This window comes from Oncorhynchus masou, chromosome 10 (genome assembly GCF_036934945.1).
Source record: "Oncorhynchus masou masou isolate Uvic2021 chromosome 10, UVic_Omas_1.1, whole genome shotgun sequence".
Classification (NCBI taxonomy): domain Eukaryota; kingdom Metazoa; phylum Chordata; class Actinopteri; order Salmoniformes; family Salmonidae; genus Oncorhynchus; species Oncorhynchus masou.
In genome coordinates, this window is record NC_088221.1 from 35,737,896 (window position 1) to 35,765,843 (window position 27,948).

At 41.5% G+C, this 27,948-nt stretch overlaps 1 protein-coding gene across 2 annotated transcripts in view; it reads left to right on the forward strand.

Annotated features, from left to right (window-relative positions):
- The first annotated feature begins 244 nt into the window (after positions 1-244).
- LOC135546986 (von Willebrand factor C domain-containing protein 2-like) overlaps positions 245-27,948 on the forward strand; it is a 32,985-nt gene continuing 5,281 nt past the window's right edge. The window contains exons 1-3 of one of the 2 annotated variants that reach the window (XM_064975547.1): positions 245-634; positions 15,017-15,142; positions 23,598-23,727. In XM_064975547.1, coding sequence (XP_064831619.1) covers positions 245-634; positions 15,017-15,142; positions 23,598-23,727 — 646 coding nt within the window. The remainder of the gene's footprint in view (positions 635-15,016; positions 15,143-23,597; positions 23,728-27,948) is intronic. The other variant, XM_064975548.1, reaches the window with a different exon arrangement.

Below are 27,948 nucleotides of genomic sequence, written 5' to 3' on the forward strand. Positions count from 1 at the left end.
CGTGTTAATTTTAACACTAAGTGTTGAATTAACACTTGAGAATTTGCTGTGTTAGATTGTAAATCTTTTCTGGGATTGTGTCCGTTGCTGTGGATACTTCTAAATGAATATATACCATTCTATTTGCATGATATCATCAGCATGTTAATTTGGCCTTCGTGCTGCACAGACTGGGAATGGAATGGGCAAAGTAAATGCAACTTCGACCCTTTCCTTGACTGCAATAGGAATACCGCGGCGAAGGATGGGCCCTCTCTTTCCAACACCCTGCATTGTCCTCCTCGTCCTCCACGCCACCTTGTCACCAGCCTCCCTCAGTCCCGAGGATTACGTCGCGGACGAGGCAGAGCGAACTGCCAACAGCGACAACATAATTTTCGACGATTACCGGGGGAAAGTTTGCGTGGACGACAGTGGCTTCGTTTACAAACTGGGGGAGCGTTTCTTCCCAGGACACTCGAACTGCCCATGCGTGTGCACTGAGGATGGGCCAGTGTGCGACCAGCCGGAATGCCCCAAGATACACCCTAAGTGCACAAAAGTGGAGCACAATGGATGCTGTCCTGAATGCAAGGAGGTTAAAAACTTTTGTGAATACAGGGGGAAAACTTACAAGATCCTGGAGGAATTTAAGGTAGGGATGTTTGGTGTTTATTGTTTTAATTTGCATGGTCTATTGATCAGTCGTAATCATTTTAAATGTTCAATTCTCATTTAGATGCAATTGCATTTGTACCATTTGCTTATTTAGGTAGGCCGAATGAGCTAAGTGTGACAATTGTATGTGATCAAAACAATGCAGCAGTGTTGACTGGATAGCCATTCCACTCAAAACATCATGATTTTGTTTTCCCCCAATGTTCTCTGCTCGTAGAGAATCGACACGGCAAATTCTCCATTGTTAAAGAAAGTCTAAATGAACAGTGTTCAATCAACCATGAAAGGATTGAGTCTGTGGATCTATATAGACACCGCGACAGTGTTAAATTTACACACTCCGTAGTGTAAAGCCTTATTCAAATATTTCCCAGTGCCATGCCTTTTGAGTAAATTGTAGAGTTACTGTATTTATTAGTGACAGATACATATTTGTTGCATTCATCCATTTCCAGTCCTATGGACTTCACCAAGTGACATCCTAAGTGGATATGTTACCTTTCAACATATATATTTAACACAACACCATACATTTTTTTCTTAAGACCTTATTTTGGGGGCCTAGCTTCACCCTAGTACAATGGCCTGCAAGTCATACGCAGCTCATTATCATATTACCCAGCATTCAATATTGCAAACATTTATAAAAAACAAAATGATTTCATTAGCCTTGAAACCATGTCTCTGTAACTAATAAATTCAGTCATGGGTGGTAACTCTACAATTTACTCGAAAGGCAAGGCACACACTGGGAAATATTTAAATAAGACTGTACACTAAGCAGAGTTAACACTTAACACTGTTTCGGTGTAAACATGGGTCCACAGAGACTCAACATTTTAATTGTTGATTCAACACTCTTAGTCTTAATTCATTATATTACACTGTAAAAAACACAACTTGTTTTAATGGTAAATTACTGACAAACAGTTACCTGTAAGTTACTGTAAAAAGAAGTACAGCATGTTACTGTACATTATTGTAAATAAGTGCCTTCTTTACAGTAATGTAGAGTTAAAACAAAGTTTATTGGAATTTACAGTAACATAAGTTACCTTAAAAACAAGTTACAATTTTTACAGTGTATAATACTGATGATAATGGCGCCGGAGGGGATGGCTGCCGTTTTACGGGCTCCTAAACAACTGTGCTATTTTGTTTGTTTTTTCTCATTGTTTGTAACTCATTTTGTACATAATGTTGCTGCTACCATCTCTTATGACCTAAAAAAGCAATTACTCACCTAGAACTGGACAAAGAGTTTTTCTTTAATGAGTCCGATGCAAAATATATACTGCTTTGTCAAGACAAGGCCCAAATCCCACTTTTACTCCACACACATGCAAAGCATACAAAGCTCTCCCTCACCCTTCATTTTTGCAAATCTGATAATTAATAATAATAATAATTATATCATCCTGATTACTGCTTACAAGCAAATACTAAAGCAGGAAGTACCAGTGACTCACGCAATATGGAAGTGGTCAGATGATGCGGATGCTAAAGGACTGTTTTGCTAGCAGACTGGAATATGTTCCGGGATTCAACCAATGGCATTGTGGAGTACACCACCTCAGTCACCGGCTTCATCAATAATTGCATTGACGACATCGTCACCACAGTGACCGTATGTACATTTCCCAAGCCATGGATTACAGGCAACATCCGCACCGAGCTAAAGGAGCGAACCATCAAACAGGCAAAGCGTCAATACAGGACTAAGATTGAATCCTACTACACCGGCTCTGATGCTTGTCAGATGTGGCAGGACTTGAAAAATATTACGCACTACAAAGTGAAACCCAGACATGAGCTGCATGAGAGCTGCATGCATGAGAGCACCGGCTGTTCCGGCTGACCGTGTGATCACGCTCCCCGGAGTGGATGTGAGTAAGACCTTTAAACAGTTCAACATTCACAAAGCCGCAGGGCCAGATGGATTACCAGGACTACCAGAGATCAAGGTAAGACCCAGATGCAGACTGTCAAAGTAACACTGTTTATTGTAGCAACAGGGGCAGGCAAAGACAAGTCAAGGCAGGCAGGGGTCGAAAATCCAGGGTAAGGCAAAGGTACAGGACTGCCGGCGGACTCAGAATCAGGGACAGGCAGGGCAGAGAGGTCAGGCGGGCGAGTACAGGGTCATAACAGGCAAAGGTCAAAACCGGGAGGACTAGCAAAGAAAGGCTGGGAAACGATAGGCGCTGACAGGAAAAAGGCTGGGAAACTTGAACGAACGAGACAAAGAGCACAGGTATAAATACACTTGGGATAATTGGGAAGATGGGTGACACCTGGATGGGGTGGAGACAAGCACAAGGACAGGTGAAACAGATCAGGGTATGACAGTACCCCCCCCCCCCCCCCCCCCCGTTCCACCTAGCGGATACCTGGTTGACTGGGGTGCTGTTGGACAAAGTTGGCAGTGAGGAACAGGTCCAAGATGTCTTTAGCGGGAACCCAGCACCTCTCCTCCAGGTCATAGCCCTCCCAGTCAACCAGGTACTGGAAACCCCTGCCCAGTGGTCGAACCATCAGGCGTATGCTGACATGGGGGGAGGGGCAAGGGGCAGTCAGAGATGGGAGCAGTCAGAGATGGTTTTGACTCTAGACACAGAAAAGGTAGGAAAAATAAAATACAGAGGGTACAGGGCAACAGAGGATGAACAGCAGAGGGGCTAATAATCTTGTAGCGGGGGGAACAGGTCTCACTTCCGGGGGTGTAGCCGTGGCCCTAAAGCGACGTGCCAGTGCCTCAGACTTGACCTCCTTGGATACCAGTCGGTGCTGCAGAAGTGAAGTGACCCGGGCCTTACTGAACACCTACCGGAGGTCCTGGTACTCTGCGGAACTGGAGGAGAGGTCCGGGGCAATTTCCAAGCCCCAGGAAGACATCCCGGTGCAGGCAGAGCTGACTTCAGGCAATGAGTGTGGCAGGACGGGCTCCAGCCAACAATGGCCCCAGTAGGCCAGTCAATGGAGGGAGTATGTCACTGGAGCCAAGAGAATCCCAATACCACGGGGACCTGCGGAGACTCAGCCAGCAGGAATTGGATAGCCTCGCTGTGGTTCCCTGACTCTAGTAGTCGGGGGTGGTCTGGTGGGTGCCCCGGCATATAGAGCGCCCGTCCAGCGCTCTAACACCATGGGAATGGAGAGGGGTTGAGTGGGGATTGCCCAGCTTGGACGCCAGGGTAACGTCCATGATATTCATTTCGACCCCCGAGACGATGAGTACCTGGAGAGACTTGGACTGGTCGCCCCAAAGCAGGGTGGCATAGAGAGGGGGGTGAGTAAGGGGAGAAGAACAATTATCTTTCAGACCCACCAGTGTACTCCAACAAATAAGCTAGCTCTCTTGAAGGGACAAGTAGACACAAAATGACCGGCAGTACCATAATACAGACAACTCTGGGTCTCAAGTCTGCGTACGCGTTTGGCTGGAGACAGCCCAGCCCTGCATCGGCTCGGGAAGAGGTGAGTTCATCAGCTACAAGGTGGGATCCCTGAGTGAGCGATTGGGACTGCATTCGAACCTCTACTCCCTCCTACGTTCCCGAAGCCGACCATCGATCTGGATGGTTAAAGCGATGAGTGAGTCAAGATCCGTCGGTAGTTATCGGGCTGCCAGCTCATCCTTTACCTCCTCCGATAATCCATGCAGGAACATGTCGAACAGCGCTTCTGGGTTCCAGGTACCCTCTGCTGTTAGCGTGTCGGAACTCCGCCACATAGCCGCACTGTATTTAGTCAGCCACCAATTGTGCAAGTTCTCCCACTTAAAAGATGAGAGAGGCCTGTAATTTTCAACGTAGGTACACTTCAACTATGACAGACAAAATTTGAAAAAAAAAATCCAGAAAATCACATTGTATGATTTTTAATGAATTTGCAAATTATGATGGAAAATAAGTATTTGGTCACCTACAAACAAGCAAGATTTCTGGCTCTCACAGACCTGTAACTGCTTCTTTAAGAGGCTCATCTGTCCTCCACTAGGTACCTGTATTAATGGCACCTGTTTGAACTTGTTATCAGTATAAAAGAGACCTGTCCACAACCTCAAACAGTCACACTCCAAACTCCACTATGGCCAAGACCAAAGAGCTGTCAAAGGACACCAGAAACAAAATTGTAGGCCTGCGCCAGGCTGGGAAGACTGAATCTGCAACTGTGGGAGCAATTATTAGGAAATGGAAGACATACAAGACCACTGATAATCTCCCTCGATCTGGGGCTCACCCCGTGGGGTCAAAATTATCACAAGAATGGTGAACAAAAATCACAGAAGCACACGGGGGGACCTAGTGAATGACCTGCAGAGAGCTGGGACGAAAGTAACAAAGCCTACCATCAGCAAGGGCATTGAAGATGAAACGAGGCTGGGTCTTTCAGCATGACAATGATCCCAAACACACCGCCCGGGCAACGAAGGAGTGGCTTCGTAAGAAGCATTTCAAGGTCCTGGAGTGGCCTAGCCAGTCTCCAGATCTCAACCCCATAGAAAATCTTTGGAGGGAGTTGAAAGTCCATGTTGCCCAGCAACACCCCAAAACATCACTGCTCTAGAGGAGATCTGCATGGAAGAATGGGCCAAAATACCAGCAGTGTGTGAAAACCTTGTGAAGACTTACAGAAAACGTTTGACCTCTGTCATTGCCAACAAAGGGTATATAACAAAGTATTGAGATAAACTTTTGTTATTGACCAAATACTTTTCCACCATAATTAGCAAATAAATTCATTAAAAATCCTACAATGTGATTTTCCCTCATTTTGTCTTTCATAGTTGAAGTGTACCTACGATGAAAATTACATTAATTAATTAAATTATTCTTTTTAAGTGGGAGAACTTGCACAATTGGTGGCTAACTAAATACTTTTTTGCCCCACTGTATATACTAGGTGTTGTCAGAGGAAGACCCCCAAAATTGTCAAAGACTCCAGTCACCCAAGTCATAGATTGTTCTCTCCACTACCGCATGGCAAGCGATACCGGAGTGCCAAGTCTAGGACCAAAAGGCTCCTTAACAGCTTCTACCCTCAAGCCATAAGACTGCTGAACAATTAGAAATAGCCACCCGGACAATTTCCATTGACCACGCTGTTTGTTTTTACACTGCTGCTACTCGCTGTCTATTATTTATGCATAGACACTTTACAATTACAATTACCTCGACTAACTTGTACCCCTGCACATTGACTCGGTACCGATACCCCCTGTATATAACCTCGTTATTGTTACGTAATTTTCTTGTCTTACTTTTTATTTTTATTCTACTTTAGTTTATTTAGTAAATATTTTTTTTGAACTCTGCATTGTTGGTTAAGGACTTGTAAGTAAGCATTTCACTGTAAGGTCTACACCTGTTTTATTCGGTGCATGTGACAAATACATTTTTATTTGATTTGATAGTCACAATGCAACATGATCTCATTAACTTAATGCATTATTTGACATCTGTCTTATTTACCTAATACACCAGATTTTGACATTAAACTTTATCTTCCACTCAAAATGATGCCATAATATCCCCAAACTCTTTACATAGCAAGAACCTTGAAATGTTAAGGTTAGGTAAGAACCCTGAAAAGGTTAAGGTCCTTTAATTTGGTTTTTCAAAATTCAAAATGATAAATAATTATAGCAATAAACTATCAAGTCAAATTAGGCAAACCAAATGGTCATCTAATCAAGGAAAAGCAAAAACAAAAGCAATCTGTCCATCAGTCAGTCCACAATGTGTCTGTGTCTTTGTGTTGTGGGTGGGGTCTGGGCTGGCAGTTGCTGGATGGAGGTGGCAGTTGTGGTTGGTCAGTGCTGTATCCAGGGTTGTTGCTGGTGTTGGGGCCAGGACTGAAGTCTTGTTGGTGCTGGGACCAGGGTGGAAAAAACAGGAACCGGGAACAAGAAACTGGGGCTGGTTCAGGTGCTGGATTGGTATCTGGGTCTGTAGAGGGGAGGAAGGACAGCCTGACGAGCAAGCAAACACACAAAGGTGCCTTAGACCCACAGGCCCATGGTGTTACTTTCCTGTGGCCTGATCACCAGGTGAAGGTTTGATCTTTGGTCCCTCCTCTGCACTTCGTCTGGTGGTCTGGTGCTGGGACTGGTGCTGGAAGCCGGGTACTGGGATGAGGCTGTAACTGGACCTGCAGAGGGGAGAAAGGACAACCTGAGGAGGAAGCAGACACACAAGGAAGCCCTAGACCCGGATATCAATGGTGGCACTCCCCTGGTCTGCTCGCTCCTGAACCTGGTGGCAGAGAGAAAGTTGTAAATGTGCACGTCTTATGACACAGCAATTCATGGTATCTTGTATTCAGGCCTACGCCTACTCTGTGGATTAGAAATGGACAAAATTGGATTATATTAGATAATCTGGTCGGCGTCTAGCCTATGTATTTATCCATCCTCCTGGCCAAGATTCTCAAGCGTCTCAAGCATCTTTGCTGTGACAGTGGGGGGCGTAACGGATATGGCTGATTAGTAATGACACTGTGCTGCACAACTACAGGCACCTCACACTTTATCAATGGGCTTGGAGATTCCCCAAGCACATTCATCAATGGCACACTGAATGCTTTGAGCCATGGTTGGAGCTGTACCACGCTTGAGGTAGGCTGGCCTACTATACTGTCCTATTATACTGGATAAAATCTACGCATACCCAGGCCTACCCTAAGGTCTGAACTGGCGTGATATATTTATATGATGATTCATCATGGCAATTAGTCGTGTTGGTTGGACATTACATGATGGAAGAGGCTGAAGCACATTGTCAGTGTTGAAGGGCTGTGTCAGTCGGGGGAGAGCAAGAGAAGATGGCAGAGTCATATATTTATTGTTCTGTAGTTGCCATGGCACCAGCCGAAACAGAGAACTTAAATGTGTACATATTTAATTAGTTGTTATTTGTTTTTTATCACTATTTTGTTTTTGATAACATTGAGTTTTAGTGCATATTTCTGGTGTTTTTTTACCCACAGATTTGCAGATAGACTGGCAGATTTTGGCTTGTTAGCTAGCCAATTGTTTTTGTTCGAATGATGCATCTGGACACTGTACCAGCTTTGTTGTTTCACCTGGCTGCTGGTTCCTGATCTTTTGAAAACATCAATTTAAGAGTCACCTGAAGCCTGAGAAGAATGGGAGATGCAGTAAATTAATGCAGTGCTGAGGCAGAGGGCTTGTGTTTGGGACGACTGGCTAGTACTCTGAACTGTGTGTGGTGAGCTTTCTGGCACCAAGAGCTGCTGATGTGTCACCCAACTGGATGCCATACATTGTGAAGGAGGAGAAGTCCAGTAGCTACACGACTCATGCTGGTTCCCAGAGTAGCCTTCTACATGATCGTCACCAGACTCTTCATCAACCATCTCCCTGACCATACTACCTCTGATCAAGCCATGAACTTCCCATCTCTATCTTTGGATGATGCATGGACTCAAAGACATGGCCTATTGGTTACCTAACTATAGCTAAACTACTCATGATGATGTATTGCTTGTTTATTTTTTGCTTTTGAATCGCATTAAGATTGTTATGAAAAGTGCTGTAGAAATGTGATACATTATTATAATTATTATTATTATAGTGTTGGTATGGACATGTCTTGTCTATACTGACCAATAGTGATTCTTATCAGTGGCTTGTAAACATTACCTACAGTATACTACAGCGCTGCTCATTTAATTTAGCTATGAGAGAGTCAGTTGAACCTACAGATTGGAAGAGTAGGATTGAGTCAAGAATAAGTTGATTTTCACTTGCATAGATAGACCTATTTTTCACCCACACACCTTTGCCTATATCCCCCAGTGTTTAATAGAACTCTGACGGATAATGCAGCAATCATTCTAAGCATGAGAAGGAATTGTACCAACTTTTATCTCAGAACATATCTTAGACCTGTGACAGGAGGAACACCTGGGGGGGGGATACACAATGAGCTGAATACAGTACAGTAGCTCTGACATGACAAACATAAACTAAATCATTCAGAGACATGCCCTAAATAGTAATGCATATTGAGACTGTAATGCCTTTTTTACTGATGTGAAATAGGAAATGTTATACTAGAAACAGTAGGCTAGCGAGATGAGCAGCTTAATCCCATTGTGCCTCCCTAATCTGCTGTTAGAGCATTGTTTTTCTCTCCCTGTCAATAAAAAACAATATACACTATTTACAGGGTTCATATTTGTTATTATACACTGGGTGTTTTGAGCCCTGAATGCTGACTGGCTGACAGCCGTGGTATATCAGACCCTATACCACTGGTATGACAAAACCTGTGTTTTTACTGCTCTAATTCCATTGGTAACCAGTCTATAATAGCAATAAGGCACCTCAGGAGGTTGTGGTATATGGTCAATATACCACAGCTAAGGGCTGCGTTGTACATAAGAACAGCCCTTAGCCCTGGTATATTGGTCTTATACCACACCCCCTCAAGACTTATTTCTTAATTATAGTGTCAAGAAACATACCAACGCTTATGCAGTATCATATCATTCCTAGTATATCTTGTGTAAATTCCTCCAGTGAAGATGTGTTTCGATCAAATCAATTTTTATTTTTCACATCCCCCGAATACAACAGGTATTTCCGTGAAATGCTCACTTACAAGCCTGTAACCAACAATGCAGTTTTAAGAAAATAACGAGGCTATATACAGGGGGTACTGGTACTGAGTCAATGTGTGGGCTTACAGGTTAGTCGAGGTAAAATTACTATGCATAGATAATAAACAGCCAGTAGAGATAATAAACCATGTATAATGTATAATGTATAAACAAAGGGAGGGTGTGTCAATGCAAATAGTGCAGGTGGCCATTTGCGGTCTTATATGCGGTCTTATTGTTTGGGGTTAGATGCTGTTAAGGAGCCTTTTGGATCTATACTTGGCACTCAGGTACCACTTGCCGTGCGGTAGCAGAGAGAACGGTCTATGACTTGGGTGACTGGCCTCCCCCTGACAACACATAGTATGTAGGTCCTGGATGATGAACTAGGCCGTACGCACTACCCTCTGCAGCGCCAAGCAGTTGCCATACCAGGTGGTGATGCAACCGGTCAGGATGCTGTCAAGGGTGTAGCTATAGAACTTTTTGAGGATCTGAGTACCCATGCCAAATCTTTACAGTCTCCTGGGGGGGAAAAGGTGTTGTTGTGGCCTCTTCACGACTTTCTTGGTGTGTTTGGACCATGATAGTTTGGTGGTGATGTGGAAACCAAGGAACTTGAAACTCCCGCCCTGCTCCATCTCAGCTCCATCGATGTGAATGGGAGCATGTTCAGCCTTCCTTTTCCTGTAGTCCATGATAATCTCCTTTGTCTTGCTCACGTTGAGGTAGAGGTTGTTGTTGTGGCACCACACTGCCAGGTCTCTGACCTCCTCCCTATAGGCTGTCCAGGGTTGGGTAGGTTACTTTCTAAATGTAATCCATTACAGCTACCTGTCCAAAATTGTAATCAGTATGTAACTTTCAGATTACCCAAACTCAGTAACGTAATCTGATTACATTCAGTTACTTTTAGATTACTTTAGATTTAGATTACTTTCCCCTCAAATCATTAGAAGAAGACCGCAATGTATGTTACCAATTGAAGAACATATTTTGCAAGATAAATCTATGTTAAAGTTTATATTGCTGGCCATATATATTTTTTATTTAACCTTTATTTAACTAGGCAAGTCTTACTGTAAATTGGTCAGTGTAGTTAGATTAACAAGAATTTAAACTTTTGCCCATATCAAACATGTCTATCTCCCGGGGATTTTTTTGTTTGTTTCTTACAACCTCATGCTAATCACATTAGCCTACGTTTGCTCAACTGTCCCGTGGGGGATATTCTTATTTACAATGATGGCCAAACCCTGGCCTGGACGACGCTAGGCCAATTGTGCATCGCCCTATGGGACTCCCAATCATGGCTGGTTGTGATACAGCCTGGAATCAAACCATGGTCTGTAGTGATGCCTCTAGCAGTGAGATGAAATGCCTTAAACCACTGCGGGAGCCAAAATATATGGATGTTAAATTTTTCTTTATGGTTTGGTTATATAGGCTTCTTCTAACCCATCACCACATACAATGATATGATTAAATGATAATATTTACATTAAAATCACAATTCCAATCATTCCAATAAATGTTGTACCACGTGATCTTCAAGAATAGGACTTTGAAATATGGAAGTCTAGATTAGCCAAATTGTTTTACCTGAGCATAACCCCAAAACTAAGGATTTATTAGCCAGCCCTACTCTGTTGTTTATGATTTTGTTGTCATGGAGGACTGATTGGGCTCAATGATTCAAGTTGAAAAATAAATGCTGCGCTCATGGAATGGCATGCTTTGAGCGCTACTGAAAAGTGCTATTTACATGTGATAAATGAATGCCATATGCTGCATTTGCAATAGGCCCATTGTTTACCTTTTTGTTGGTGACACTTTTATCTCGTTTAAAGGGCAACTCCACAGATGAAACAATAACAAAATGGATGCCCTGCCTCTGTTTTTTGGTAAAAAGCTGAGGGATGGGCCACGAGCAATGAACCACTCTCAGATTAATAGACAGAGCTATCGATGCAAGGACAGACAGTCCATGATATATAAAAAAGTATTGTTTTAATCATGTTATGAGGATACAGTGTTTGTTTACATTTACAATGTTTACAAACTTCGGAGAAAAACAAGCTTACAGTTGAAGTCGGAAGTTTACATACACCTAAGCAAAATACATTTAAACTCAGTTTTTCACAATTCCTGACATTTAATCCAAGTAAAAAATCCCTGTTAGGATCACCACTTTATTTTAAGAATGTGAAATCTTGGTTCCAGGAAGATTTATTTTGGTTTTCCACAGAGGGTTTTACATGGAACTAAAAAGGGTTATCCTATGGGTACAGCCAAATAACCCATTTGGAACTTTTTTCCCATTATACTTTAGTATTCGCTGTGCATGCAGTTGCTAATGGCATTAATTTCCTTTACATGTAATGTGTCCCCAATCATCAACTTATGTGATGATTAGCGTGCACATTGATATAAAAGTTAGACAGTAGCTAGGTTTCAATCCAATTGGCAAAATATTTTCATGCAAATATTCTAGAATCTGCATAAAGAAAACATGTGCATTTTCTAACCAAAGGTGTGTTTCCACCAAATGAACTTGTTGTGGATAAAAATCAGTGCTTGATGACATAGTGCACACACAAAATAATGATGTACCGAATAAAAATCTAATCACTTTTTCAACTCTACCGATAGTTTTTTTCACAAAACTGTTGCGTTAAATGGCAAATGTGCCTACTCTGGCTCTGGTCTTGGCACCTGCGCATTAGCCAACAGCTAGCAGATACAGTGCGGGTTAGCTAGTCTACAAAATGAGATTATTATGAGATGAGAGCGAGAATATTTTTATTTGTCAAATAGCAGTCAAGCATCGCTCATCATGTCCCCAGAGTAAAACCCTCAATAGTTATTGGAAAGCAGCATCAAGCTCATCACCGTGTACTTTCACCACCCTGTGAATTTCATCGTAATTTATTTGATCTGTAGCCTAATAAACAGCATGGTTTTCCAAGTAGTGGGAGGACCACACACCATATTGTTGCGTGACTTCAAATTGACTTTGTTTCCACCACCATTTCCCGCATAATTAATTTTACTAACACAAAAAGATCCCACCATGTCGAACTAACAAATTATCTGTCAACATTTAGAAAATTACACCGAAACTTCCTGTTTCCATCACAGGTTTTTTTTATATATACGATATGACTTTACTTGCATAAAAACTGTGAATTGAAACGTGGTTAGTGGGCACCAAACTTTGTAATTTTTGTTTGTAAGAAATCTCATCTCTTGAATAGCTCAGTTCATTGATTTGATTTTCCTATTGTCCATGTTCCACCTTTGTCCTTGATCACATTCTTCAACTCAATTCAATTCAATCACAATGTGACTGCTCACCCCAGTGAAACACCTGCCACTAATTTTAGACTCCATATCATTTACAAGGCTTTTAGATCTCCAAAAAGAGCATGGCATTAGCTAATTAGTATGGGGGACTTAAGTAAAGCAGTGTGTTGCTAATAAGGTTGTGAGAGATCAGCCCTTTAAACCTGTGTACTTAATCCATTGTGATCAGTGACTGGGGGCGCGTCCCATGGCACCTTATTCCCTTTATAGTGCATTACTTTTGACCAGGGCCCTTAGGGTAGTGCACTATAAAGGGAATGGGGTGACATTTGGAACGCAGCCTGGCTGGATCGGTGTTGAGCGGACGAAGCCTCTTAGGCCTGTATTGGGATGCAGATCCATGCTCCCCTCAGCGAGAGAGAGAGGCCTGTAAGTAAAGCCTGCTGGTTTGATGTGAGATCAAGTCCATCAATAGTGCAGCTCACCCTCACATCCCCACTAACCTAGAGTGGCAGGGCCCGGCGAGAGGGAAGGACATTTCACACCTCTTGAAAAACCATTCATTTTTTCCTATCGATTTTCTCACCTGAACAGAGAAATTACAGGGGGAGGCAGAACACAGAGGGGAAACTGTGGATGGTCAATGAAAATTGCCATTTTCAGATAGTTTAGATAAATAATTGATATAGCAAAGAATTCCCATTGACCACAGCTTTGAAGCTTTGGTCAGATCACTGTTTTGGGGTTGTTGATCCGTGACAGGCATCTGATGACTTGAGGAAGCTAAAGTCATAATCACCATGCTTGTGCCAGAATGAAAGTGCCTATTTATGAAAGTATTAAAGACATGAAAGTATAATTTCTCCTTGAATTACTGTATAAAACGATGACTGCATAGTGTCCAGCGGAGTAAACAAAAAATTGAAGGGTGTTGGTAGCTTCTGATCAAAGCCCCAATTAAGAGGATGCTGACAGGGCTGGCTGGTTAACCTTTGGCGTGGGCTGCGGTGGCATTTCCTTGGCCGTCGTCCTGGCTCTTTATGCATAGCTCCGCATTTACTGAACACAGCAGGCGGGGAAGGAGTCCAACAGAGATCTATATCTTTAAGACCCACAAGGCAGGTTCGATCTCTTTAAGGTTGGAGATCTCTCTGATATCTCTTCTAAACAAAGAGGCATGCAGACATAGGGACCATGAGAGAAACACTGGGGTTTTGGAACACAAGCAGTGTATCTAAGACCAACAAGGCAGGTTTCATCTCTGTAAGGTTGGAGATATCTCTGAGGGTTGATTCACACTACTGTGCCAAGTGCCAGGCCGAGCTGAGCTATGATGCACTGGCTTGGTTAGGCATTCAACATAGTTGCTGGAACCGTGTTGGAAAGGACAATGTAGGAAGGATGTATAGGAGCCAGGATGTGAAAAGGGTATTATATTTCTCCTAAACACAGGCCAAGAGAGAAACACTAAAGTTTTAATCTCACAGATCAGACTGTATCACCACATTGTCCAACATTTTGTGTCTCATAGTAACTAATTCACTGATCATGGAATAGGGAATGTGATCAATCTTTTGTGCAAGTTTCTCAGGGTTACATTCTGTATAGATGTAGGATCTTCATTTCATCACTATTTTGTTAATGTGCACAGCAGGAAATGTAAAGCAGCAGGAAATGTAAACTTGTAGTGTATTCAAGGTTTAAAAAGGCTTTTAAAGTTTGTAATTTCCACTTTAAAATGTCATACTTAATTTGCCCTAACGTAAAATGTATCAACTCCTACAAAAAATGTCCATTAATTATAATCCACATAATAATTCACATTTACGGTTGCTGTATTATTTTCCTGCTGGAGAAAACTGGCTCAAATTAAGATACTACATCTGTAGATCCTTGTCAGTAATAAAACCCTTTGATAAGTAAAGACTCTCTAACCATTGATTGATCACGGACGATGCCCTGTAATCTGTTAAGAAATATGATCCAGCCTTAAAGACCTCATTCATCAGAAAGTAAATCTTTCCATCCACAGAATGCTGAGTCAGTCTCTATTGGGCAGTGGTCCATTTTTAATATGGATGTAATGTAGTTGATGTGGAGCTACTTTCTTAGCCTGATGGACAGTTATGTGGTTTGGTGATGGGACGGTAGAGTGAAAACAATAGTAGTTCCATAGAAAAATAGTCATATTTGTGAGTTAGTCTGTAGAAATAGAATCACATAACTATGGGTGGGTCTTTGCTGCTGTGTTGTATTCAGTACTATAGCACACTTAGTATAGTTTCATTTCAGATGCATGTAATGTAGAATATAACACAGATATATATACAATATATTTCTAAGATAGAGAGATAGTATACAGTATGTATATAAGACAGTATGAGAGAGTTGTGCCACTCAACCTCGGTAGGTGTTTCACCTACAGGGTTCCCCGTCCGACGATGAGGGGACCAGTCCGCCCGCCGTCGCGCCCGTACTACCCCCGGTCCTACCCCCGGTCCTACCCCCAGCCTCTGCAGCGCAGCTCCAATCAAGAACCAGGAAATATAGGGTGAGTTCAGATCCCAGGCCACAGATATAAAACAACTGTTCTATATCTATGTCCCAGGTGAGAAGAACAGGACTCGACAGGCTGTAGGGCTGAAATCCGATCAATCCCCATCCCATCCGTGCTCCTGACTGAGAACTCTAGGGGAGAGGGGTGAGAGATGGGCTGAGAAGGACCTTAATAACAACATTTGTTTTTGGGTCCCCATCCATTCAAAAATGACACAAAAAGCAACTGTAGTCTTACAAACTACACTGATTTATTTTGTTTTAACATAAGGTTAATCCTCTTAAATATATTCTGAGTGTAAAAAACATTATGAACACCTGCTCTTTCCATGACATAGACTGACCAGCTAAATCCAGGTGAAAGCTATGATCCCTTATTGATGTAAATTGTTAAATCCACTTCAATCCATGCAGATAAAAGGGAGGCAGGTTAAACGAGACAGGTTAAAAGGATGAATGGGCCAGACACAAGATATATGTGCCTTTGAATGGGGTATGTTAGTAGGGGACAGGCGGGCCGGTTTGTGTCAAGAAATGCAACGCTGTTGGGTTTTTGACGCTCAACAATTTCCCGTCTGTATCAAGAATAGACCATCACCAAAAGGACATCCAGCCAACTTGACACAACTATGGGAAGCATTGGAGTCAACATGGGCCAGCATCCCTGTGGAATGCTTTCGTCACCTTGTAGAGTCCAAGCCCCGATGAATTAAGGCTGTTCTAAGGGCAAAAGGGTGGGGGTGGGTACAACTCATCAGCTAATATCACTTCTCGTGGATTTTTAAGCATTTATGCCATAAAAAAAAGCACATAAAGCACATCAAGGCTTTATTCTTAATGTTAAATGACTGATATCATCTCATAGAACAAAACATATTAGTCTCCTAAGCCTGTGTTAACCTCAGACCATATTTTTGCCATTTATCCCAAAACTCTATTCTTTCCCCACTATTTTTCCCATAGGAATGGCTGAACAAACCAGAGGTAACTCAGTTCTGTTTTTTAGGACTACAAGCTGGTGAGCTCTATTACCCACATTGTTACAAGAGACAGATTGGACACAGTTTAATAACATGGGAACCCAAGAGATCCAGCTCTGAATCTACTGAATAGTAAAGCACTCATCAGAATCATAACAGAAGTGACTGCAGTGGAAGTTTCTAAATAAAATACAGTTATTTACTAATGACACTTTTGGACAAAATGTCAAGGTTTAGGTTAAATTCTGAGGGTTTTATAACTCTCAGCTCTCTCAACTGCCCAGTCTGACATTGCAGCAGCTTTTTAAACACTGATCCAGCTCATAAGAGTAGTGTCTGATTGCAGTAAAAGTTCTGCAACAAAAAACAATTTACAAAGTAATGAACCAATATATCACCCTTTGCACAGCAGAAAATTATAGAATGGAGGACAGAACACACACTTTTACACACACGTGTGCATACACACAAAACAAACTTCACCGCCCACACTGCACATCCTACACTAATTAGTTACTGTGCTCTTCAGCACTGACACCTATGAAAGGAAACCTATGAAAAGCATCTAAAATGAGTTGCTCAAATAGATTTTCCTATCCAATTTGCCTGAAGAAAAAAGCATTGTTTTAATTTGAGAAGCTGATTAAGAGAAGCAAACAAGTAGGCCAGAGATAACTGGAGCGTTGAACTAGTTTGAGCAAGTTCCCCGCATAATTTACTTTAAATGAGTTAACCGAGTGAGGTAAATGAAAGCTAAAAAAATATTGCCTTGTGTCTTTATCTGACTTTGGATACCCCTTATACCCCCCCATCCCTTCATCTCCCATCTCTACCTCTCCCATCTCTACCTCTCCTCTTCCATCTCTATCTCTCCCATTCCTTCATCTCCCATCTCTACCTCTCCTCTCCCATTCATTCATCTCCCATCTCTACCTCTCCTCTCCTCTCCCATCCCTTCATCTCCCATCTCTATCTCTCCCATCCCTTCATCTCCCATCTCTACCTCTCCTCTCCCATCCCTTCATCTCCCATCTCCAAATCTCCTCTCCCATCTGTTCATCTCCCATCTCCAACTCTCCTCTCCCATTCCTTCATCTCCCATCTCTACCTCTCCTCTCCCATCCCTTCATCTCCCATCTCTACCTCTCCTCTCCCATCCCTTCATCTCCCATCTCTACCTCTCCTCTCCCATCCCTTCATCTCCCATCTCCAAATCTCCTCTCCCATCTGTTCATCTCCCATCTGCACCTCTCCTCTCCCATTCCTTCATCTCCCATCTTTCATCTCTCCCATCCACCTCCCCTCTCCCATACCTTCATCTTCCATCTCCAAATCTCCTTTCCCATCTGTTCATCTTCCATCTCCAAATCTTCATCTTCCATCTCCTTTCCCATCTGTTCATCTCCCATCTCCACCTCTCCTCTCCGATTCCTTCATCTCCCATCCCTCATCTCCCATATATCATCACTACCTCACCTCTCCCATCCAACTCCCATCTCCACCTCTCCCATTCCTTCATCTCCCATTTCCTCTCTCATTCTTTCATCTCCACCTCCTCTCTCATCCCTTAATCTCCAATCTCCACCACCTCTCCTCTTCCATCCCTTCATCTCCCATCTACACTCCACTCCACCTCTCCCATCCCTTCATCTCCCATCTCCAATCCACCTCTCCTCTCCCAATCCTTCATCTCCCATTTCCACTCCACCTCTCCTCTTCCATCCCTTCATCTCCCATCTACACTCCACCTTTCCCATCCCTTCATCTCCCATCTCCAATCCACCTCTCCTCTCCCATCCCTTCATCTCCCATCTACACTCCACTCTACCTCTCCTTCGTTCTGGTAATATAAGATGTTGTTTTGACGTAACTTAGAATAACATAGAATAGTCTCAGAGTACAACCATTACAGCCTCTAATGCAGCTTCGACAGTCAGTTCACTCTTATGTGAACCTGCATGGGCTCACAAATCACCATATAGTTGGATCCACAAACTCACTAACACACCCCTCGGCATGGCAAAACATGGTCTTGGTGTTTTTCTTTTTTTTGTGAGTTACTGTCGTACTTACAGACGGTGGCATGATTAATCCACTTCACCAAACGGTAAATCTCATACAAAAGGTTGCCTTCAAAGCACTCTAGCACTGTTACAGTAAATACATTGATGGATGCATGCACTAGACTGCAATGTATTATTGAGATGCAGGAAGTACAGTATACAGTGGATACTTCCCGTTCATTTTAAATATACTTTCATTTCAGATGTATCAAATGTATAACAATGCATCCAGTCAAGAAATTGCCTTCAATGTGTTTTTTTGTCATGATTACAGAGAAATATGTAATTATTCCGGTGATCATGTCAAATAAATTAATCTTACAGTCTTTGTAAGAGACACTGTGACAGCACATGAACATGTACCTTAGGGACGTAACACAACTTATACAAAGGAAATAAATAATAGCTTCAGTTGAATTCAACCATCCGTATCTAATGTATCCCTCGATGAGTAGTGTGCAATTTCTTATTTTGTTTCATCTTCTATCTATGCCATGAAGAAGCAAATGTTTGTTAGATGATGGTAAATATAGAGTGCAGTAAAGACTTGTCAGTGTTTTAACTTCATCACCTTCCCCATAGATTTGGCAGTGGCACCAGATCAAGCAAATTCAGCGAGATATATCCATCCATTCACATCTACAAGAAAACTGGAGGCAGTTTACTGTACATCTAGTGCAGAAAATATTTGTTCAAGGTCTCTTACTAATTAAGGTATTTTGATGACTATTGAGTGCTGGTAAAAAATATTCCAAATGAAAGGGGATAGAGAAAGTTACAGGTATGTTGGAAGATCAGTTGCAGGAAAAGATGTAAATTAGATAGATTATCAAGTAGATATCACAGTTTGAGAAGTTTTGTGTTGTCTGAAAAACAGAGGATGCTCTGAAAATGACAGGTTTCATGAAAGTCTGTATCATGAAATTGCATGTTACTAGTTACAAGCTGAGGATGCTTGAGTGGTCTGACAGTTCACTTTTACTAAAGGTTCAATAAGACCATTATCCCAGAGCTGCAGTTTTATAACAATTCCATAGACCTTTAAATGCCTTCATAAAAATGTTACTGCCAGTCTGTGTATAATAAAGTGTTTTTTAAATTATTTATGACAATAAATTACATATATGATAAGGCATTTCTTTGGGGGCCTAGTTATGTCTAGTGATGTTTGATACTGGAGCTCTGAGGCATGCATCAAAATCTCTACGCAGTATACTTCAAAGCAGTGTGCTGATGCCTGTATCACTTTATCAGAAGCATGTGATCAATGATGTCTGAAGTTTAGTTTCATCGAACAACCACCTGATTGGTTTGGAATTGGTTTGGTAGAAGACAAAAGGCTGTTGCGCACGTGTTATGGGGTGTGGGACGTCATCTATAATAATTTGGCAGCTGTAAATTATTTTTACCAGCAGGTGCCACTAATGTACACTGTGTTAATCAATGCCTTGAGTAATGAACCTGTTTTCAAGACTATTGGAAAACCACAATGCTTCATCAAGCTTTGTTTCACTATCACTAATTTAACACAGAGTTAAGAATCTCCTGGTTTACAAGTCACATCAAGCCTGCAAGTCACATGCTGGCTTACAAAGTGACGTGTAACTCCTATTGGAATCCATCCAGAGTTAGGATATCCAACAAGTGGCATTGTTAATCACCTGCATTCAGACTGACTGCCAGAGTAAGGCAACTTGAATACTGAGACTGTCAGTCATCCAAACTGGAACAACCATCTCAGTAACGGGTGCAAAACATCCAATAGATTGGATTAGTTTAGAAAACTGTATGTTCTTTATTTTTGTGTTGCATAAAATGAATCAACCAAATAATGCACATGCAAAATAACAGACATGCTAGGAAATATTATATATGGTTCTATGTAGAACCCTTCTTGCCTTCCAAAGAATAATCAAATAACCCTTTCTTCCAGAAATAGTTCTTAAGATGTTAACGTTCTAGGTACAACCATTTGCCTTACAAAGAACCCGCTTTTAACTCTTTTTTTCTGAGTATGTACATTTGAAGATGGAAGTTTACGTACACCTTAGCCAAATACATTTAAACTCAATTTTTCACAATTCCCAACATTTTAATAAAATGTAAAAATTCCCTGTCTTACATCAGTTAGGATCATCACTTTATTTTAAGAATATGAAATGTCAGAATAATAGTAAAGAGAATGATTTATTTCAGCTTTTATTTCCTTTATCACATTCCCAGTGGGTCAGAAGTTTACATATACTCAATTAGTATTTGGTAGCATTGCCTTTAAATTGTTAACTTGGGTCAAACGTTTCAGGTAGCCTTCCACAAGCTTCCCACAAGAAGTTGGGTGAATTCTGGCCCATTCTTCCTGACGGAGCTGGTGTAATTATAGGATTGAGGTCAGGGTTTTGTGATGGCCACTCCAATACCTTGACCTTGTTGTCCTTAATTGAGCCATATTGTCACAACTTTTAAATTATGCTTGGGTTCATTGTCCATTTGGAAGACCCATTTGCGACCAAGCTGTAACTTCCTGACTGATGTCTTGAGATATTGCCTCAATATATCCACATAACTTTCCCTCCTCATAATGCCATCTATTTTGTGAAGAGCACCAGTACCTCCTGCAGCAAAGCACACCCTTAACATGATGCTGCCACCCCTGTGCTTCACGGTTGGGATGGTGTTCTTCGGCTTGCAAGCATGCCCCTTTTTCCTCCAAACATAACGATGGTCATTATGGCCAAACAGTTATATTTTCGTTTCATCAGACCAGAGGACATTTCTCCAAAAAGTACAATCTTTGTCCCCATGTGCAGTTGCAAACCGTAGTCTGGCTTTTTTATGGTGGTTTTGGAGCAGTGGCTTCTTCCTTGCTGAGCGGCCTTTCAGGTTACGTAGATATTGGACTCGTTTTACTGTGGATATAGATACTTTTGTATCTGTTTCCTCCAGCATCTTCACAAGGTCCTTTGCTGTTGTTCTGGGATTGATTTGCACTTTTCGCACCAAAGTATGTCCATCTCGAGGAGACAGAATGTGTCTCTTTCCTGAGCGGTATGGTGGCTGCGTGGTCCCATGGTGTTTATACTTGTGTACAATTGTTTGTACAGATGAACGTGGTACCTTCAGGCGTTTGGAAATTGCTCCCAAGGATGAACCAGACTTGTGGAGTTCTACAATTGAAATACATCCACAGGTGCACCTCAAATTGACTCAAATTATGTCAATTCACCAAACAGAAGCTTCTAAAGCCATGACATAATTTTCTGGAATTTTCCATGCTGTTTAAAGGCACAGTCAACTTAGTGTATGTAAACTTCTGACCCACTGGAATTGTGATACAGTGAATTATTAGTGAAATAATCTGTCTGTAAACAATTGTTGGAAAAATGACTTGTGTCACGCACAAAGTAGATGTCCTAACCAACTTGACATAACTATAGTTTGTTAACAAGACATTTGTGGAGTGGTTGAAAAACAAGTTTTAATGACTCCAACATAAGTGTATGTAAACGTCCGACTTCAACTGCATAACTAACTGTGAGGTTTCACAGTAAAAGTCATGCAGTTTCAGTCGAAAAGACTGCCATTTCACCCTCAGGCACAAACTTGTTTGTTTGTTCTTGTTTACCATTGAGCTCAGTACAATTAGGGAGCATTTCCATGGATAAGAGCCCTCGGCTCTGAGGCCAAACAGTGTTATTGAAGGCATAGACAGGGGATCTGTCTCAGTCTCAGTTTGGCAATTACCTATGTACAAAGTTTAAACACCTTGGCTGCTGAGAGGGCTCAGGCTTCTCCTCTGTCTCTCATCACCCTATTGACACACACACTCTCTCACACACACACACACACACACACACACACACACACACACACACACACACACACACACACACACACACACACACACACACACACACACCACCAGCCAGGCGGACGCACCGCTCCAAATGTATGAGTCAACATCTCTCTGGCTTTGTCTCAAATGGCTCCCCACTCCCTTTGTAGTGCATTATTTTTGACCGGGGCCCATATGCCTCTGGTCAAAAGTAGAAGACTATATAGGAAATAGGGTGTCATTGTTAAGTTGGGGCAGAGAAAAGGCCATTGGGCTGCAGGGACTTTTAACATTGCTAAAAGGATACCCTTTGCAGTGGGTGAATGTGAAAATGAAAGATAGTGGTTTTGTCATTCTCTAGAGGCAGTGACTTGCTTTCACTGTAGCTTACAACATGATGGCATACATTCTATACTACAAAAGGCATGTAGTACACTCTTAGGAAAAATAAGTGCTATCTAGAACCTTAAAGGGTTCTTTGGCGGTCCCCATAGGATTACAATTTGAACCCTTTTGGTTCCAGGTAGAATCCTTTTGGATTCCATTTAGAATCCTTTCCAAAGGGGGTTCTACCTGGAACCAAAAAGGGTTTTCCTATGGGGACAGCAAAATAACCCTTTTTTTTAAAGAGTGTACAAACTATAATCGAAATGTGGTCAGTGGGTAAACCAAAGGTTTCTGCTTATGCAGACATGACATGACAACAACTGTTGGAGTTCATTCTGTTTCAATTGGGTTGAGTTCTCCCACGGAGTATATTCTTTATGTGAGCTTAATATTTACCTCTTGCTACAGACAGACGTTTTTCTCTTTTATTTTACCTTGGACTTACTCTAAGTCCCATGGACATACAGTAACTTTTTTCCAATAGGAGACCTGCCCATGACATTAGGTACCAGTTGGATCTCAGTAGGTAGAGGGACAGACGGAAACATACCCAGGTTGATGTGGCGTGATTGAGATGTTCCAATTCAATCACTCTGTTTCCAGCATTGCCCCCAAGGATGAGTAGGCTAAGCACTGTTGCTTAGGAACACTGCTAAATAAAATCATAGTTGTCAGTTTACAAGTGAAGTTTCAGTGGATTTCCTAATGTGTTGTAAAGAGTAACCCTACACACTTAGAAAACATGTGTTATCTAGAACCTAAAAGGGTTATTCAGCTGTCTCCATAGCAGAACCCTTTGGTTTCAGATATAACCTTTTTGGATTCAATGTATAACCCTTTCTACATGGGGTTCTACCTCTACCAAAGGTTTCTAAGTGGAACCAAAAAAGGTTATCCTATGGGGACAGCCAAAGAACTCTTTTGGAACCTTTGTTTCTAAGTGCAGACATCCTACTGTGACCATGAGTTGATCTTTTAAATGTTCAGTCAAATTAACCCTTGTATTTTTTCAAGGCATATAAATTGATATTAACAGTAATCTTGCCACCATGTTGTTACAATAGTTATATGATTGGTATTCAAATGCAATTAAAATCTTCCCCCCTCTCTCCCTCCCTCCCCTTGGTCTCTCATTCTCCCTCACTCTCTCTCTCTCTCCATTTTCTCCCTCCCCCTCTCTCCCTCCAGCCTTCGCCTTGTGAGTGGTGTCGCTGTGAACCAAATAACGAGGTGCACTGTGTGGTCTCTGACTGTGCCGTCCCAGAGTGTGTCAACCCAGTCTACGAGCCAGAACAGTGCTGTCCCGTCTGTAAAAACGGTAAGGGCACTTACTGTCGTGTGTTTCTGACACGCACATAGGTTTTACTGAAATACTTTATGTATATCAACCTTACTATTGCATTGCTGGTTGTTGTGTACATGTACCCTGGTAAACCAGACTGACGCTGTGCTCACCATTGTTTCACAAAACAGAATGATGAACATAGCTATTTGTCTGGTTAACCAGGCTAGTATGTTTGTATATTTCTTGCTGATCTTGTGATTTTATTGTGAGCACACTGGAGAGTTACATTTCTAAAGTAGTCATTACAAATTCGTTACACAAATAAACTTGAAACGTAACTGTTTGACCCTCAACCCACACACACATACAAACCCACTACAAAATAATTACACTTTTATCACATCGAAACCAACCAAAAGATTCTCTTTCTCTACGTCTATATTTTCATGATTCGAGTCTTCAGTCTCTTTAATTGAGGACGTGCATCTTTTATGTTTTACTGTATATTAAACTGTTACTTTGGGGGGGTTGCCCGAGCGCTAATGAGGACACAACAAACTGCTTTAATTAAATACAACACACTAAGCAGCATTAACACTGCAAATGTGTATGAGTCTCAGGCCCAAGCATTTGTGTAAAACTAGGCCCTCAAAACAAGGCTTAATGAAATATGTATGATATTTAGTTATGTTACGTTTGATACAGGAACTCCAAGGCATGTGTCGAAATCGCTAAGCGGTGTACTTCGAAGCAGTGTGTCTATGTCTGTATCACTTTATCAGAAGCACATGATCAATGACGTCTGAAGCTTTGTTTTGTCAAACAACCATCTGATTGGTTTGGTATTGCTTTGGTAGGAAACAAAAAGGCTACACTGCAAACGCGATATGGGGTGTGGGACGTCGTCTATAATAATTTGGCAGCTCTAGATTATTTTGACCAGCAGGGGCCACCAATATACACTGTGTTGATCAAAGCTTCAAGTAATGAACCTATTTTCGATGCAATTGGCTAGGAAACATCAATGCTTCAGGAAGCTCAGTTTCCCCATCACTAATGGTATTGTGTTAAATAATAAAACATTTTAATTATAACATATGATGGAAAATGGATGAATGCAACATTGTCTCTGTCACTAACAAATACAGTCATGGGTGGTAACTCTACTAAGTCCTGTGTTAATTTAATATGGTTCATGTGTATATATTGGTTCACAGACATTTTCAGTGTTTAATAGATTAAAACATTTACACTGAAGAATTTGCCTTGTAGCTCAGGGCATCCATACCTGAGCCAAATAGCCAAATAGCCACACATAGCCACTAGGGTATAGTCTTGCAGGTCAGACATCATGATGATGATTTTGCCATTGTATAGGCTAACTCTCTCAATGGAAAATGCAAAAGGGACTAAACTGACTGTTAATTAAACTAGCTCCACGTAAACAATGAAGAACAAACTAATGAAGGGCTTCTCACATGCAAGAGACAGGAAAGGACATTTCAGTGCATCCTTAAGGAAAAGGACAAGAGCATCCACTTGGGATATGGCTCATAGCAGTATATATAAGGAATAAAGAATAAATAAATGTCCCAATTTAGACTTCAATCAAATTCCTATGTTCACTAAAATGACTGTATCTTCGTTTGTAGCGCAGTTTGTCCTATATAGGCTAAGCTCTCTGAAAGAGGGTACTGGAGCTGTAAGGTGTACAAGGAAGATGCTTGTACACACAGACACACACTTCCGCAGGCGTGCGCGCACACACACATTGGGCCTGCAGCTGGAGGAAGCACTAATCCACACAGACAGGATACAGTGACACCCTCGTGGTGGTGGCATTTCAGGGAGCCTGCCTGCCATCTCCAGCCCCATAGGGAGCCAAAGCCAGCTCTGGCAAGATCTCTGTTGTAGAGCGAGAGAGCGAGAGAGAGAGAGAGAGAGAGAGAGAGAGACGCATGTGTACGCATGTGTACGTATGATTTTGTGTGTGCTTTTTCTTTGCAACTGACTAGAAGGCCAGCATCCCAGAGTTGCCTCTTCACTGTTGACGTTGAGACTGGTTTTTACGGGTACTATTTAATGAAGCTGCCAGTTGAAGACTTGTGAGGCGTCTGTTTCTCAAACTAGACACTAATGTACTTGTCCTCTTGCTCAGTTGTGCACCGGGACCTCCCACCCCTCTTTCTATTCTGGTTAGAGCCACTCCTCTTTCTATTCAGGTTAGGGCCAGTTTGCGCTGTTCTATGAAGGGAGTAGTACACAGCGTTGCATGAGATCTTCAGTTTCTTGGCAATTTCTCGCATGGAATAGCTTTCATTTCTCAGAACAAGAATAGATGGACGAGTTTCAGAAGGAAATTCTTTGTTTCTAGCTATTTTGAGCCTGTAATCAAACCCACAAATGCTGATGCTCCAGATACTCAACTAGTCTAAAGAAGGCCAGTTGTATTGCTTCATTAATCAGCACCACAGTTTTCAGCTGTGCTAACATAATTTCAAAAGGGTTTTCTATTGATCAATTAGCCTTTGAAAATGATCAACTTAAAACGTGCCATTGGAACACAGGAGTGATGGATGCTATTAACGGGCCTCTGTATGCCTATGTAGATATTCCATAAAAAATCTGCAATTTCCAGCTACAATAGTCATTTACAACATTAACAATATCTACACTGTATTTGTGATCAATTTGATGTTATTTTAATGAGCAAAAAAATGTGCTTTTCTTTCAAAAACAATGATATTTCTAAGTGACCCCAAACTTTTGAATGGTAGTGTAGCTCTGACCATATCTGGATAGTGCCAATACTTAGGTATTCAAGGTAACTTGATGCCAGAGAAATTAAACACAGTAAAAGTGACTATTAAACTGTAAGAAAATGATTTCTACAGTATTTTACTGTAATTACAAGGGATTAGACCAAGCAGGTTGGCTCTATGTATTTACATATTACAGCATAAATGTAATTACTAGGTGTTTTATATCAGTTGCACTTTAGGCCTTAACAAAACAAAACTGACAGAAATGGATCAAAAGCACATGGCTAGTAACGCAACCATTAAAGGTCCATTTAAATGGTTATTCCAAAATTCAATACATGCTAAAATTTCAAAACAAATTTTGTTCAATTCCAAAAATAATAAACAATTCAAACAATAAATAATCAATTCAGCTTACATTAATCAAATCAAATTGCATCTGTTATAATAACATGTAACAATCATCAGTCCATCAGGCACCCGGCCCACAAGGGGTCATTCAAGCACAATGAGCCAAGTAAAGCCCCACCAGCTAAACCCTCCCCTAACTCAGACGGTGCTGGGCCAATTGTGAACCATTCAATATCTCTCACGGCCAAGGACGACCATGTCACAGCCCAGGAATGTACCCGGGGTGATTTAGCCGTAGACTGTTGCACCATTGGAGTAGCTTATATTACCGTATTCCGTGGAGGTACAGCATTCTCACTCACGGGTGCAACAAATATAGTCTCTTACAAGCCATACCTTAAAATATGTTAATGAGTCAGAGATTCTTTCCCCGTCCACACCATTTTCTCAAAATGCACCATAATTAATACAGTAAAACACATTTAAGTTATTTTACTCTGCATTTCACAGTGTTTTACTGTTGAAATTACAGTGTACTGTAAAATAAATGTTCAGTATTTTACTGTGCATCCTACGGTAATTTACTATATTCAGTTTACACAGTATCCTACTGTTGATTAATACAGTAAATTACTACTAAAATGACAAAAACGGCTAACATTGCAGGGCCCATCGGGTGACATATGGGACATATCAGCAGATACACATACTTTGACTAAAGTACTCTGACTTGCAGAGGGCTTCATCAGGCTTTCTTCAAGGTTTCCTTTCGGCAAATTAAGCTGAGGATCCCTAAGGACTATGCAAATGTAACAACCTAGCTCTATCCTAAAGGGATATAAATTAACTTATGAATTTGATTTAAATATGAATTTACTTTATGTAAGATACATTTAAATTATTCACAAGTAAATGTAGCTTACATAAAGTTCTTTTACAGTTTTGCAGGGAAAATACACATGGGAACTAGTCTTTTCAGCGTCTATCTATTCCTTTTCATCTGACCTGTCAGTCACTGTATTCCTGATAGACAGTCAAGTGGCAACACAGAGAAACAGGTAACATGTATCCCTGTTGACAGTACTAACAGACAAGCACTGGCTTTGAATGGAGCAATGTCCCAAGGTCTCAGAGCCTTGTC